Here is a 14249-nt window from a genome sequence, read left to right as displayed (position 1 = left end):
CAAGCATCAGCAGGCAACAGGATATCCTGCAGAGAAATGTGGCAGAGAAAACAGCTGCCTCTGATTTATCTGGGCTTGCTCGATCATGTCTGATGACAGTGAAGCTTTCAGAGGACTGTCACAGAGCAGAGTGGGGCCATTATACACTGTTTCCAACACTCCTATCTGATGGAAAAAAGGTTGAAACCATCAGACCAGCACTGAGAGCTGCTATACTGACAGACTGGGGCCAGACAAAAGCGAATCTCTCTGCGTCTGAGCTCTCCTCTCCATGGGAAGTCTTTGACATCTCCAGCCAGCTGTTCTGCGGGGGAGAGCTTCCTCCATCATGTTTATCGACTGGGAGCTGTCCTCTAATTGAAAAGAGCTGAAATGGAGGCTTTAACTTTGACTCCCTCTTCATGAATAACTCATCAATGGCTTTATGAATAACTAATCAATGATTCTGAGTCAAAGATAAGACACGCATCCTTGCAGAACTTAGCTGGAGCTAAAATCTCCAGACTTTACCTCATTAAAGACTGAAGTGTAAATATCATCCCCCATTTGTCCACTCGACATGCAACAACTGTGATACACGAAGAGCATTTATCCACATTTATTAGCATTTCTTCCTTGAAATAAACACAAGAATTCCCAAACCGCAGTCAGGCTTTAAGACTTAAATGAGACAAACAGGCTTAGAGTGACCTTGTGCTAAACATTCTTTTGTCATCATACATTCTGGTGAGTGAGCCTACTATTAGCATAAACAGAGCAGAGAAAGGTCGACCTAGAGTCCAACCATGCCCCACGATTAGAAAACTGGTGATTAAATGGCTACTTCAACCACCAGCCCCAATTTACAACATAGCAACGCTGTACTGATCCATAGATATATGTAGGGTTTAATGCAGATTTCCTTGGTGTGATTGTCACTAAATGTCATAAAAGTTAAGCAGGGTTGGAGTCACAAAACCAGAGTCTACTCAATAAATGCCTTCACAACCTTCTCATATAAATAAAAAGGCAATGCAGGTTTCAAGGCTTTAGAAAATATGATATAATGTAATATATTTTTGTACACTGAGATAATTTTAGTCACGTCTTAGCTGTTGACCAAAACACAAGGTGCTGGAACTATAGCTACAGCTCTTTAGTACAGAATGTAGCTCACACTGCAATGGTATTTGCATAATAGACTCAAAAGCTGTTTCTTAGACATCTGTGAGCTATTCATTATTTCTTCATCACTTGAGCAGATGAAATGTCATGAGTTGATTTCAAGTGTGGCATTTGCATTTGGAAACTGTGAACGCTGTGAACCTGGAACATGTCACGATTAGTAGCAGCGGAGGGAGGATCCAAATGCAGGACACAAAGAGGAGGCAGGAGTTGGGAACATAATATGCTCTCCAAACACACAAATCCAACAACAGATAAGGACCAAGACAAGAACTCAGGAATACAAGAAAGCACGTACACAGGACAAACAGGGGTAACGTCACATACAACTTGAACGAGAACAAATGAAAGGCAGGGCTATATATACACATGGGCAGAGGGGTGACGAGATACAGGTGAAACTAATGAGGGCGGAGCCACCAGGAGAAACCAATCCAACACTCAAATGGGGAAAGCACTTCCTGTGGGGAAAACACTTCCTGTGTTTTCTCCATTTGATTGTTGGATTGGTTTCACGACTTGACTTGTTGCACAGGTGGCATCCTATCACAGTACCACGCTGGAATTAATTGAGTTCCTGAGAGCGACCCATTCTTTCCTAGATTTTATCCACCTGTGGCCATGGAAGTGATTAGAACACCTGAATTCAATTATTTGGATGGGTGAGTGAATACTTTTGGTGATATAGTGTAGTTTCCCACAAAGGACTCTCAACCACCATTAAATATTAACATTATATTTCTAATTGTGTTCATTTGAGAGCCTGAAACTAGGGGACCAGTTCTAATTTCTGTTTCATATACTGTATTTTTGTTAAACCTCTTATATTACAGCTGATTTGCTTCAATTGAAGTCTGTACTGAACGTATAACTATAACTTATATGGACCTAAATGTATATTGTCCACCCAACATAATTAATAATAAAATAAAAATATTAAGAATCTAATTATTTTAGACTCTTATTCATGTTCACATCCACGTAACTTAGCTGGTTATGAAATTTCTCCATGGTCCATGCACCAAAGCCAGGACAGCAGGAAAACCAAAACACACTTAGACCAAAATTGTACAAGATAAATAAAACAAAATGTTCATATCTGGCCAAGACTAAGAGTCTACAGTCATGTTAGCTGCTGAGTCATGTTTTAGGACTTTTAGCTAGGTAAGATGAACACACTCACAATTGTAATTGTAAGCTGATGTTTACCATGTTTAATTTGTGTTAATGTGCTAACATTTACCAATCAGTGATAAAAAAAAGAAGTATAGCTTTGAGTTAAATAGCTTGGTGGGAATGCTTGAACTGCAGATATTAAACCAAACTATTGGGCAAATGAAATTTTGAACATATAATGGTGCTAAATAAAAAGACAGAGGATTCCCAAAGTTGTTTGAATTGATCCTTTTAGGGACATCTGAAGCAGATTTCACATCAATCCATCCAATAAATGTTGAGATATTTCAGTTAAAAAGTAAAAAAGTAAACTTTGTGGTGCCTTTACAAAGAAGGAAAGGGTTAGTGGTCAGACATACAGATCAGGATTTGTATGACACAGGAGGACGTCTGTTGAAAGGTTCATGGCAGTTCAAACAGTAGCTGTTGAGCTAATTTAATGTGCAACAGCCAGCAGAGCTACCCCACCACTCATAGAGTCCCACGTTAAAATGATGAAGCCCTAGTCTTAATTTAACCTACAAAATCTTATCAACCCCTTTTATGAATGATGTGTTGAATAGGTTTACTGCAGCTGACCTGGATGTGTTCTGGTCTGAATATAACAGATGCAGAAAAGATTAGCTGTGCAGTGTAGTGTGAGTGCAGTTGGTGACCAGAAGAGGTTCAAATCAGACTAAGAGGCATCATAATTGAGTAGTCGCTGTCATGTGAAAATATAAATCCTGTGAGTTTATTTATTTTACACCATTCCATTTTTTTATTACCAGGCAACTCAGATGGAATGACCTCAGAGAACTTGGTCAGACATCCATTAAGAACTCACACCGCAATTTTAAAGTCGTTTGGTTGTCAGCAAGTCCTGAAAAGTGGACCTATTAGAGACTCAAGGCTTCTGTTGGATAACAGCAATAGAGCTGGAGTGAACTGCAACAGAGTGGAAAGAGTAAGAGCTTGATTATGGCCAACAATGGCTCATTAATGCATGTCTAAAGGGTAAAGAGCTTCTGACTGAAGCTGAGCTGAAACAGTTTATGATGATTCAGACTTCCAGTTGAATGAGCTGACTTTGAGCATTTAGGGATTAAAACAATTACAAATGTATCTCACTTGGTAAGAACGAATATGGTGGAATCAACATTTGTGTAATTAGTCATCAGTACATGGTACCCAATGTAATTAGTACATGAGCATGTGACTAGTGGTTACAGGAGCCAATTTGGGACTGTTGGGTCACTGGTGCTGCTAACCCTGCTATGTCCACAGCTCCCTGGGAGCAGCATATGGTTTCCCATTTCTCTGAGTGTGCTCACTACTCTTTGTGTGTGTATGAATGGATGGGTTAAATGCAGAGAATGAAAGTCTCCATCAGGGATCAATAAAGGCAATGAATAATATAGGTAACATTATTTATTGGATGAAAAGCAAACAGGCTGGTCTTAATCTTTTGGGAATTGTGAGGTTCATTACAGTTAACACAGTCTAGGAAAGAGAAAAACCGACAGGTTGAAATCCATGCTAAAATAACTGAGGTGACATTCTGCCGGTTGTAAAAAGGCTAAATATTCTTCTCCAATGTCATTTAATAAATACACTTTACAGTACACGTTTTATATTTCACTTTTAGCACATACACGTAGTTGATAGTAGTATTAACAGTAACATATGGGCACTGTGTGTTGATAGAATGAGTCTCAGCCACATAACTGATGTAGGACCTGATAAGTGATATTGCACTGAGAGAAAGCATTTACACAGGTGTTACCTTTCTGCATGAAGGGAAACTAACCTGCAAGAAGCTGGGACACACTCATTGGTTTACATGGAAACGTTTTAACCTTTACCTGTCACCTGAGGTCTGCTAATGAAGAGCAACAGATGTCTAAATATCTCCGGATAAACCAATAAGGGAGACAGCCGAGTATGCAGGTTTCTCTGTTTCATTGTATCCCCACAATGCTATAAAACTGCCTTAGTAACAGGGCGATGTAGCTTCAGTGCCACCATGTGGACATAAGCGACAAAAATGCTCCAACTTTCTCAAATTGTGAGGGAGAGAGGTCTGACCAATGGAGACATGCTGTGACCATGTGGCAAATAATGAGGCTTTTTATACAGGGGGAGGTAGAAAATCATTATGGCTGACAGCTGATTGAAAGCGCTTAGATTTGAAAGCCATGCTCTCCCTTGAGTGAAAACAATAGTGACTGACACAGAAAACCCTGAAATGTGTTGCAGCAACAGCCACTGCTGTCAGTCTTTGACTGATGCAGAGAACGTGAAATGAAAAGCTCATTACAAAAAGATTCAATGGGGATTTACTGATGATTACAATGGGCCAGTAAATATGACAGTAAAAAAACCAAATGCTGAAAAACACTGGGAGGATTTGAACACAAAAAAGTATCAGCTACGGGATGGAAAACTGAGACCGTTTTGGGTTACAAAGCAATGAAAAACGCACTGAAGACAATTCATCATCTTTTGTTGCACTCATTGTCTTGGCATCAACTGTAACTTAACACTTTGCTCCCATTTTTACAGCACCCCATTCGTGATACTTCCACTCCAACAGCCAGCAGACTGAGTAGTGATGCAACATTTAGTGGTGCTGTATTTAGCAGTAGGGTAATAATCATTGAGATAACAGGATGTAACCATGTTTTATTGCTTCCCCTGTCTCACATTACCAACACAGGTGATTTTCTATTAACGGTTTTAAATTGTGACCCTTTTCCATTTGACAACTGAATGTTTTGTCATCAGCATTTAGACGATTTAACACCTCTGGGAAAAGGTTGCACACAGGCCACGTTGCTCTTGATCCTTTAGACTCAAATCCGACCCTAAAATTGACACAAATATGTCACAATTTACTATGGTCTCAAATTTCCATCAGAGTAACAGGTACTTAGATGAACTGTTTTTCCAATATTAGCAAATGTTATATTTCACTTGTGCTGGTCTTTGCTCTGCTCTTCTGTGTCATGCTGACACCTACACCAGTGATTTTGTGACTAAAGACACACACTTAACAGTTACAATTAATGCTCCTTGGGAGCAGCAACTCTGTAAGTATCAGAAATCTACAAATCTACGGCATCACATGAGGCAAATGCATCCTCTCCATACCTTCAAAAATAAAGATGTAACCAAAAATCCAAACCACATCAGTACATCCACTAGAGGAAAGCAGCCGTAACTTCAGTTTCAGTTTAAGCACCTTAGGGCAAAAAAGACAATGTGTACAATAAAAGTGAAGCTGATTTTAAATAATCAAACTTAAAAATCTACACACTGCCTGATTATAGTTTTGAATATTGAGATTTCTGAAAATCAATCAGCCAGTCTTTGCTTGACACACTGATACTTGGAAAAGGGAGGAATGTGCAATCACACATCAAACTTTACAGAGAATATAGCGTGAGGGTGGAGGATGCTGAGGAACCGAAATTAGCTGAATCGATTCCTCATTGGTGATGCAATAATGTCACTACAAAGTGATTTTTTTCTCTCTCAAAAAATAAATAAACTGGTAACACTGGACACTGGGCAGGTAAGACATTGAATGACTGAGGATTCATGACACTCCTCAGTGTATGATCTTGTGTACGTCAATTGTTAGATCGCATCCTAAATGTTGTATCTGTTAACGTTGTTCGTGCAAAAACAGTAACAGTGTCCATGTCAACGTACAGTACATGGAGATGATGGATTTCTGATTATATTGTAACCATACACATAAAGAGGGGCTGGAAATGCTCATAAGATCCCCTGTCTGGGTAAACAAAGTTTAAAAAAGTATGGCTGTCTGCTGGCTCTTCCAACTGCACCTTTGACACTTTGGTGGAGGCCCAGAAGAAGGCACTACCATCAGTAGTGCACGGATGGTGTTTAGTCCAGAGGCACCTCTGATGGGCTGGGTAACATGCAGGCCGTGGCCCGCTTAGATTCCTTCATCTTGTCCAGGCCAAAGAGGAGGTCCAGCTGGGTGACTGGTCGCAACCGCTCCTCATCCACAGGTCTGGAGCCAAGGACACAAGGAATCTGAGGTCAGTCACAGAGTCTAACAGCTGATCCACAGTTCTACACTGCACACTAACTGTGCAGAGAATGGTCTACACACTAACTTTTATAATGGGCTGTTTAATCTATACTGTACAAATAATAGAGAGCAAAATTCACAATTCAGGCCTAACACCAAACCAAAGCTTCACCGAGCCAGAAAGTGAGTGTTTGTGTAACTTCCTGTACAGCCTGCAGGCAGCTGCAAACCTGACTACAGCTTTTTGTCTCTGCTTCCTGCTGCTGTCACTCTCTCTCTTGTCTGCTTTACAGCGGAGACACATCTGGATCAGAGCGAGAACCCAGGCCATCTTGCACACCTAAAAGGTACTCTCTGCTTTATCGTCTACTTTACTCTAAATGGGACCATAATATATAATATGAAATATGAAATTAGTGACTCAGACCGTTATTTCATAGACTCTTATACAATTAGACATTTTGAAAACAGTGGAGTCGCCACCTGCTGGACAGGAAGCAAGCTTTAACACACTCAAACACGGAGACCACGTCAACTTCTGTTAGGTAGGACCGAGTTGGGCTTTTGTTTACTATGCAAACCGAATCTTTGGAGTATGTTTAAAATTATCTAGTCACTTTGTCACTAGTGTAAACATACTGAATATTATTATACCAACTATAAGAGCCAAGAGCCGTCGGATCTTTATTCTACAACTCATTTGAAACCACACACTGCTACTGCTGCTGCTGCATTTTGTATCGGAATTGAGCTGGTTTGCTCTGAAAACAAAAAGTAAAAAGTATTTCTTCTTTCAGCAGTAATGCCTTGCTCCAATAGGGGTTTCAACAGTCGCTAAGCAACAGCTGAAGGACAGGTTAAACAGATCAGATATTTTTATAAACCTTTTCTGTAGGCCTTTTCATGTACTACCAGGTGTTTTGAAATCGGATCCAACTCGATTGGTGTCTAGTTTAATGGTATACAGTACTGTGTGTAAAGAATCAACCTGAAATGCTTTCAATTAGTATTAAGACTGCATTCATGCTTCATTATAATCAGTTTCACTTGTAATCCCAGGGTTTAAACACTATGAAAAAAACTTGAATATTTCTTAAGAAAACTAAAAAAAAGGCTGAAGTATTGTACTGTACTGAAATTGTACATCATTCAAATGAATACATGCAATCAACTTTGAAAACCCCACATTGATCTAATAATTGCAAATTGTTCAGGGCAGGTGCTACAGTTGAATATCAAAATGCTTGCTGGACAAACATGGAAGTGCCATGATATATTGTGGGTGTTTGAATGTGAGTCATACTTGTCCTCCTCCTCGCAGTCCAGCAGCTGCTGAGCGATCTGTCTCATCTGCTCCTTGCGGACGTAGTCCCGCACTCGATACATGGCAGCATCGCGGCAAAGCTCCTTGAGGTCACTACCGGAGTAGCCGTCTGTCTTCTCTGCAATCTCCTTTAGATTAATGGCATTGCTCAGCTGAGAAGAAAAGTCGGACAAGCAACGTGAGGCTATTATATAAAATTACCCTGTCACGACTCTTTGGTGTCATGTTCGTTGCTGCCAATCAAGTGCCAGCTGCTCATGGTGATCTGGTTTATATGTAATGTGAGTTGACAGTGAAAGTACAGGTGTGAAATGCTCTCTGAAAATGACACAAGACAGCTGTGAGTGGAATAATTTCTTCTAGATTTGACTAGTATGAAAGGAATCACATCTTACATTTTCTCCTGCTAAAATCAGCCTTAGGATGTCCTGCCTTTGCCTTGTGTTCTGAAAGCATTTAGAAAATAGATTACATTATTATATAATTATACAGCACCTCTCAGACAGCAATTAATCAGCAATTTATAAAGTTTTCCATCATTAGTCCCACTATGTATGACAGATTATGTATGACTAAAGAGAGTGAAGACAAGGGTCAATTATGTGTAAAGAGAAGCTTATTCTACTTCTACTACTACTACTACTACATGTCCTTCAAACTCAATCTGAATAAAGTGGCCCTGTGAATAAGACAAGCATAAATGTGCACAACAAGATAAACACATAGTGACAGCAAATATGAGTTTCGAAAATGTTCTTCTGCTTAATCCTTTTCCCTGAATCAATGCTGCAGCTGTGCACATGTCTTACTGGAAGGCCAACATGAAAAGTTGTGGGCATCCTGCGCAGAATGGCTGGATCCACATCCTGTGGCCTATTTGTCGCTCCCATCACCATAACCTACAATTACAAGAATCACAGCATGAACAAATTATTCCAAAGTAACCACTTTCCGCAGTGTAAGACAAAGCTCTGGTTGAAACCTGAGTAGTTGAGGAGGTGTCCAGGCCGTCCCACAGGCTCATGAACTGGGCTTTCATCATAGCCGTGGCCTCATGGTCCAAGCTGGAACGATTCCTCAGAAATGAGTCTGACATACGAGAGGCCAAATCATAAAATGAAGACAGTGTTTACACCAAACCTCTCTCTAGAAGTTATAACCATGGGCTGTATACAGTAGTCCCTCGTTTATCGCGGGAGTTACGTTCTAAAAATAACCCGCGATAGGCGAAATCCGCGAAGTAGTCAGCTTTATTTTTTACAATGATTATAAATGTTTTAAGGTTGCAAAACCCCTCACTACACACTTTATACACTTTTCTCTTGCAAACATACCGCACTTCAGTCACACTGCCAGCGATCAAAGATACTGTATATGTAAATTTGGCAAGCTGAATGCATTCTGTACTGTACAAGAGACACCGTACGGAGGAGATTGATTGACAATGGTCTACAGTCCCTTAGCCAATCAGGACGCAGAAGACGACATGCGGGCTCTCCCTTAGCCAATCAGGACGCAGAAAACAATGCGCTGTAAAAAAAGAAAAGAAAAAAAGCATGCAAAATTGCACTAAAAAAATCCGCGTAACTGCGAGGCCGCGAAAGGTGAACCGCGCGGTTCACCTTTCGCGGTGAGGGACAACTGTATACACAAATAAGGGCAGGACAAGAACACATCCAGTTATTTGGAATGGGTACTTTGAATTGGAACAGTACCTGGGCAGTGACTAATGTTTTAGGTGATGTGACAAGAATGCATATTGATAAAAAAAATAAAATAAAATTGATATAATGAATTTGATATGGTAAAAGGGATAGAGTCACTGATCTTAAGAGACTCAGGAGTGTATTAAGTCTATATAAAAATGCTAAGAAGCCTCACTCCTGACTGAAAAGAATTCCCTTAATCCTGAATGACAAAGAATGAAATTCTAAAAGAAACCGTTATATTTTACTTTTCATCATTTCTGCCTCAACGAATAACGATGAAGACTGATTAAATGTAGCAGAATAATAAACTTCACAACAAATCATTTTTGACATGTGCTCGGTCTGTGAAACTCACCAATCTCATCAATGAAGATGATGCAGGGCTGAATTTTGACAGCTAACGAGAAGACAGCGGCAGTGAGCTTCTGTGATTCGCCGTACCACATGTCTGTTAGCGTGGAGGCCTGAAGGTTGATAAACTTGCATCCTGAGGCTTTGGCTGTTGCCTTGGCGATCATGGTCTTTCCACATCCTGGAGGACCAAACAATAAAACACCTGCAAGGACAAAAATGGATGTTTTCTTCAAACGCCTCCATTGTCTAGACAAAACAGCTAAAAACGACTTTAAACTATGTGTTTATTCATAGAGTTAGGAATTTAAATGTGCTTTATATTAACTAGTACTGGCATCTGTGTTGAGGCTTTGGTATTAGCAATCTTTTCCGAGAGGCTTTTTAAAAGTTACGTGGTACATACAAAGCCTGTAGTCTAAGAATGGAACTGGGTTCCCAAAGCAGGTAATAGTGAAGGTTGACTCATCCTGAAGCTCTGTGTAAAGCTTTGTGCCAAACAGTAAAAGCACTGCACAGATTTATGTATTCCTCGAAGTGATTCTCTGCTGTCAAGCTGCAGGTGGATAAATCTTATCTGATGCTTTGTGGCACATTGTTCAAGATGGAAGCATAGGTACTGGAGGGCTTTCCAGGAACTAATGAGGAAGGTAATGGCTACAAGACAAACAGATAAAAATTACAACCATCATGTCTCTAGTAGGTCATGAACCATAAATCTCGGTTTCAAGTTGTCTTCTTTTCTGAGGCCCTGAAACAAACATTATTCATTTTAAAAAGGTGCAGTCAGGTTGTAACAATAACTTGGTTGTCACTAGCTATGTTTACATGATCAGCAGTGTTCCATTATTATTTTATCATTTGAATAATAAACTCAATCAGAATGAAAACTTCTCTTGTGACAACCTTAATCAGTAAAGATTTACATTTCTCTTATATATGCTGTCCGTATTTACTTATGTGACCTCTTAGCCCTAATGTTCCTAAGTCAGCATAAGTTCACTGTAAGTTTATCTTAAAGTGGGCCCCTGAACAGAACTTCCTGGGAGCAAACTGCTGACATTTCCTGTTCTGCATTCTAAGCATGCTACACGCTAACCGCTGTCTCCTAAACTTCTTGCTTACTTTCTTTTGTGCAAAAACTCTTGGTGCTTGTCCACTGGTTCCACGTGTACAAGCACGGAACCAACGTGAGTTCGCACTATAAAGCCTGTTGTATCTTTACATTTGAGGTGACATGCTCTCAGGGTTTTATTCTGCGTGTACATCTCCTTCTGCGCAGAATAATTGCAATAAACCAACAAAAGTGATCACTGAGTCTGAATCATTACTAGCTTCTCAACAACCCTCTCTTGCTGAATTTTTCCATGACGTGTCAGACAACAAAAACTTATGTTACACGTAATACTTAATAACACAAACTGACTGGAACTTAAAAATTATTTGTAAAATATGACACTTGTAGTTGAGATCAGATACCATGCTGTGGTACCTTTAGGGGGCTGAAAGAGTTTGGATCCAGCTAAAAGGTGTCTTTTCTGAAAGGGCAGGATGACCGTTTCTTGCAGCTCAAGGATAACTTCATCCAGACCTGCTATATCTCTCCAGGAAACCTACAGGAAGTGAGGTTGTAAATAGGTCGCTCTGAGTCGTTGTGTCAGAAAGTGCAATCATAAAAATGTCAAATATGTAATGGCAATTGATAATCTCAGGATTAAGTGCTACAACTGTTACCTTCATAGTTTGAGGATCAACCAGATGAGAGGCAATGTTCATCTCATAATCTGTTAGTTTGACCCCTTCTACACCAATCCTCTTCATCAGCTGTTCTGCCTGGAGAGTTAAGACACACAACTCAGCTGAATACAGCGCTGCACAGCTGACAAAAAATGCTGCTCCAGTCATTCCTTTGCAGCAGTTAACTTGGATCAACAGCAGCATCCACCGCGTGCTTACAGTATTGAATGCTTATGTTATGTGCTTAAGCTCCACATACCCTTTTTTTGGCTTGGCTTTTCTGTTTTGAGGTAGGATCCATCGCTTCAACCACCCATTTGATGCTGTAGTATGTGGCTGCACCAAAGACGGTCAACCGCACCAACATACCCACAACTTCATTCCTGGACAAGGGCCGCATCAGGGCCTCTCTGGGAAGGTCTTTCAGCAGCATCTCTGCTCGCTGATGTCACTCCATTGGCTGGATACAGAGGTGGGAAACAATCAGAAAGGGCAGTTAAGTTTCCTGGCAAAGACGTGTGGTAGCTGTGCTCCATTCTGTCGTGTGAGTGTGTAATTTAACAAATCCCTCAATTTAATTTTGCTCTGCAGTAAACATGAGGATGCATTTAACATTTTGCACTGCACAATTTGCCCAAGGCTGACCACTTACGAACACTGAATGGTAGTGAGTTGAATAGACGTAATTAACTAGTAAAGCCCATTTACATTGAATGGTTTATGAGATATAGTCATTTTGAAACGTAGACCACTTTTCTGCATCAGAGAAAAATATTTATTAGCTCCATGACTGTCAATAACAAGGCTAATAAGCAAAAAATTATTATTCATGCGTGCAATACACCAATAAACTAATATTACCACTAGCACAGTCAATGTGAAATAGAGTAATAAATACTACTTTAAAAGGGCCAACTTGTATTAACATGTAACCGAATTGAACTGTGGTTCGAGGATGATGAGCCATGAATTATAAGATGTCCTTATGGTATAAACTTTTACATTTGTGCAGTAAATTTTACTTGTCAAATTTCTGAATGAGTTTAGACGTAACTAACAATTCTGATGCTCAAAAGCTAAGCATACTGTCACTGTTATGTTTGCTGCCACACTTGGATTATATGTTACTAGATTATACTACGCTATTAGCCGGTGCTGCCATTCATTTACACACAAACACAATTTCGCTGACTCTCGATAGTAGTCGCATCCCTGATTTAATAACGTTACCAAGGAAGAAAGACGCAAGTTACGGCAAGTTAGCATCTCACGCGAGCTAAAGCTAAGACAACTGCAACGTCAAAACCCCAGCCTGACACTTTAGCACCGTATAATTTAAATATTACAGACATTTTTTTAATTTGTTTTAATTCCTGCTGTATACACTGGCACACATGTAAGTAGCATCCTTCAATACGTGAAAGACAAAATAGGAACGCTTACTGAAGCTGGAGCCAAGAGAAATACAACGAAAACGCATTGTAGGTGCAACACGCTTTGTGGCTCGGGTAGGAACAGATGACCTTGGTTCCTGACGGGGTGTTTCATGCAGCCTGCCACTGGATGGCAGAGCTTCCACACAGATAATACACACATCAGCACCATGGACAGCATCTACATCACTACTGCAGGTACATTACCCTGGAAGGAAGGCAAGGACCGGTAACAATTGGTTTATTTATTGCAAGTCAGTTATGGACTTTGGAGGTTTAACTAAATGTTGAATATTCAACATGTCAGAGAGGATGTGACACATTTAGGAGACATACTGCATATACAATATGTCTGCTATGTGTAAAATATACAACGTGAGAGAAGAGGTTATTTCTGTAGTGCAGGCAAACACCCAAGTATGTCCTGGGGTAGGCTACATGCAAATGTTCCCTAGCCTGAGATAGCTGAAATCTGAACTCACAATCTGTGTTTGTTTTCCACTCATTTACACCACTGTCTGATAATGGATAATTCAGTCTTCAAAGATAAGGGCTGTAACAAATGGGCTTCTCCTACAAGCAATTTATCACACATGGACCAAAGGGATTGTTAATTGTCACAGATTGTGAACTAATTTTGAAGATGCCGTTACAGCTGGTCCCTGATTTGGTTTTTACCAGTGTAGCACTGCTCATAGGAAACACAAGTATGGAAGTATAAAAAACTCTGCTAGACATCCATAATTTGCAATATTTTAGATGGTTTTATGAACACACAAGTATTTTCCTCCAAGACTCACAACCCCTGCATCAACCTGAAGCCAAAATAAGCCATAACAGTTTTCATTTTAACATTCACCTCACAGTCCACAAAAGACAGAATACAATGTGGCCTAGTTTACCACACTTTTATGCGGGCATAATTAACGGGTTTTTGAACAATGTGCTTGAAAATATGTGATTGCCTTTCCTATTTTCCCCTTTAGTTTTGCTTCCTCCCTCTTTGTAGTCCCATTAGGTGTCCAAATTGGATGCAGAATTCCATCCTGCACAGTTCCAGCTTAAACCATCCAGTGAAGTTAAGTCCACCCTTGTTGTGGAAAATGGCACAGAGACCACGATTGCGCACACCTTTGGCTGTGAAAATGCTTCATAAAAAGCTTTAATCCCCCTGTACTGCAGCAGCGAGTCCCAGGAGATAGCCGCCTGACGGGGCCATTTTGATGGGTCTGGGCATGAAAGCGCAGGCTTGTGTATCTGCAAAGTGCAGCCGGGGCTCCACATTCCCACAACACATTGCACCTTGCCCA

The 14249-nt window shown here is 40.3% G+C and overlaps 1 protein-coding gene across 1 annotated transcript; it reads right to left on the bottom strand.

Annotated features, from left to right (window-relative positions):
* Positions 1-2455: 2455 nt before the first annotated feature.
* atad1a (ATPase family AAA domain containing 1a) lies at positions 2456-13098 on the bottom strand. The gene is made up of 10 exons (XM_084551176.1): positions 12950-13098; positions 11766-11966; positions 11504-11602; positions 11262-11382; positions 9774-9974; positions 8692-8798; positions 8519-8608; positions 8105-8155; positions 7689-7861; positions 2456-6364 (listed from the first exon to the last, which is right to left on the bottom strand). Exons 2-10 carry the CDS (start codon positions 11937-11939, stop codon positions 6235-6237), a joined length of 1146 nt encoding a protein of 381 aa, XP_084407302.1. The 5' UTR covers positions 11940-11966; positions 12950-13098; the 3' UTR covers positions 2456-6234.
* Between the last annotated feature and the right edge of the window lie 1151 nt (positions 13099-14249).

Source organism: Chelon labrosus (genome assembly GCF_963514085.1).
Source record: "Chelon labrosus genome assembly, chromosome: 9".
NCBI lineage: Eukaryota > Metazoa > Chordata > Actinopteri > Mugiliformes > Mugilidae > Chelon > Chelon labrosus.
The sequence above is the reverse complement of the archived record's forward strand: the minus strand, read 5'-3'. Positions and strand labels throughout refer to the sequence as shown.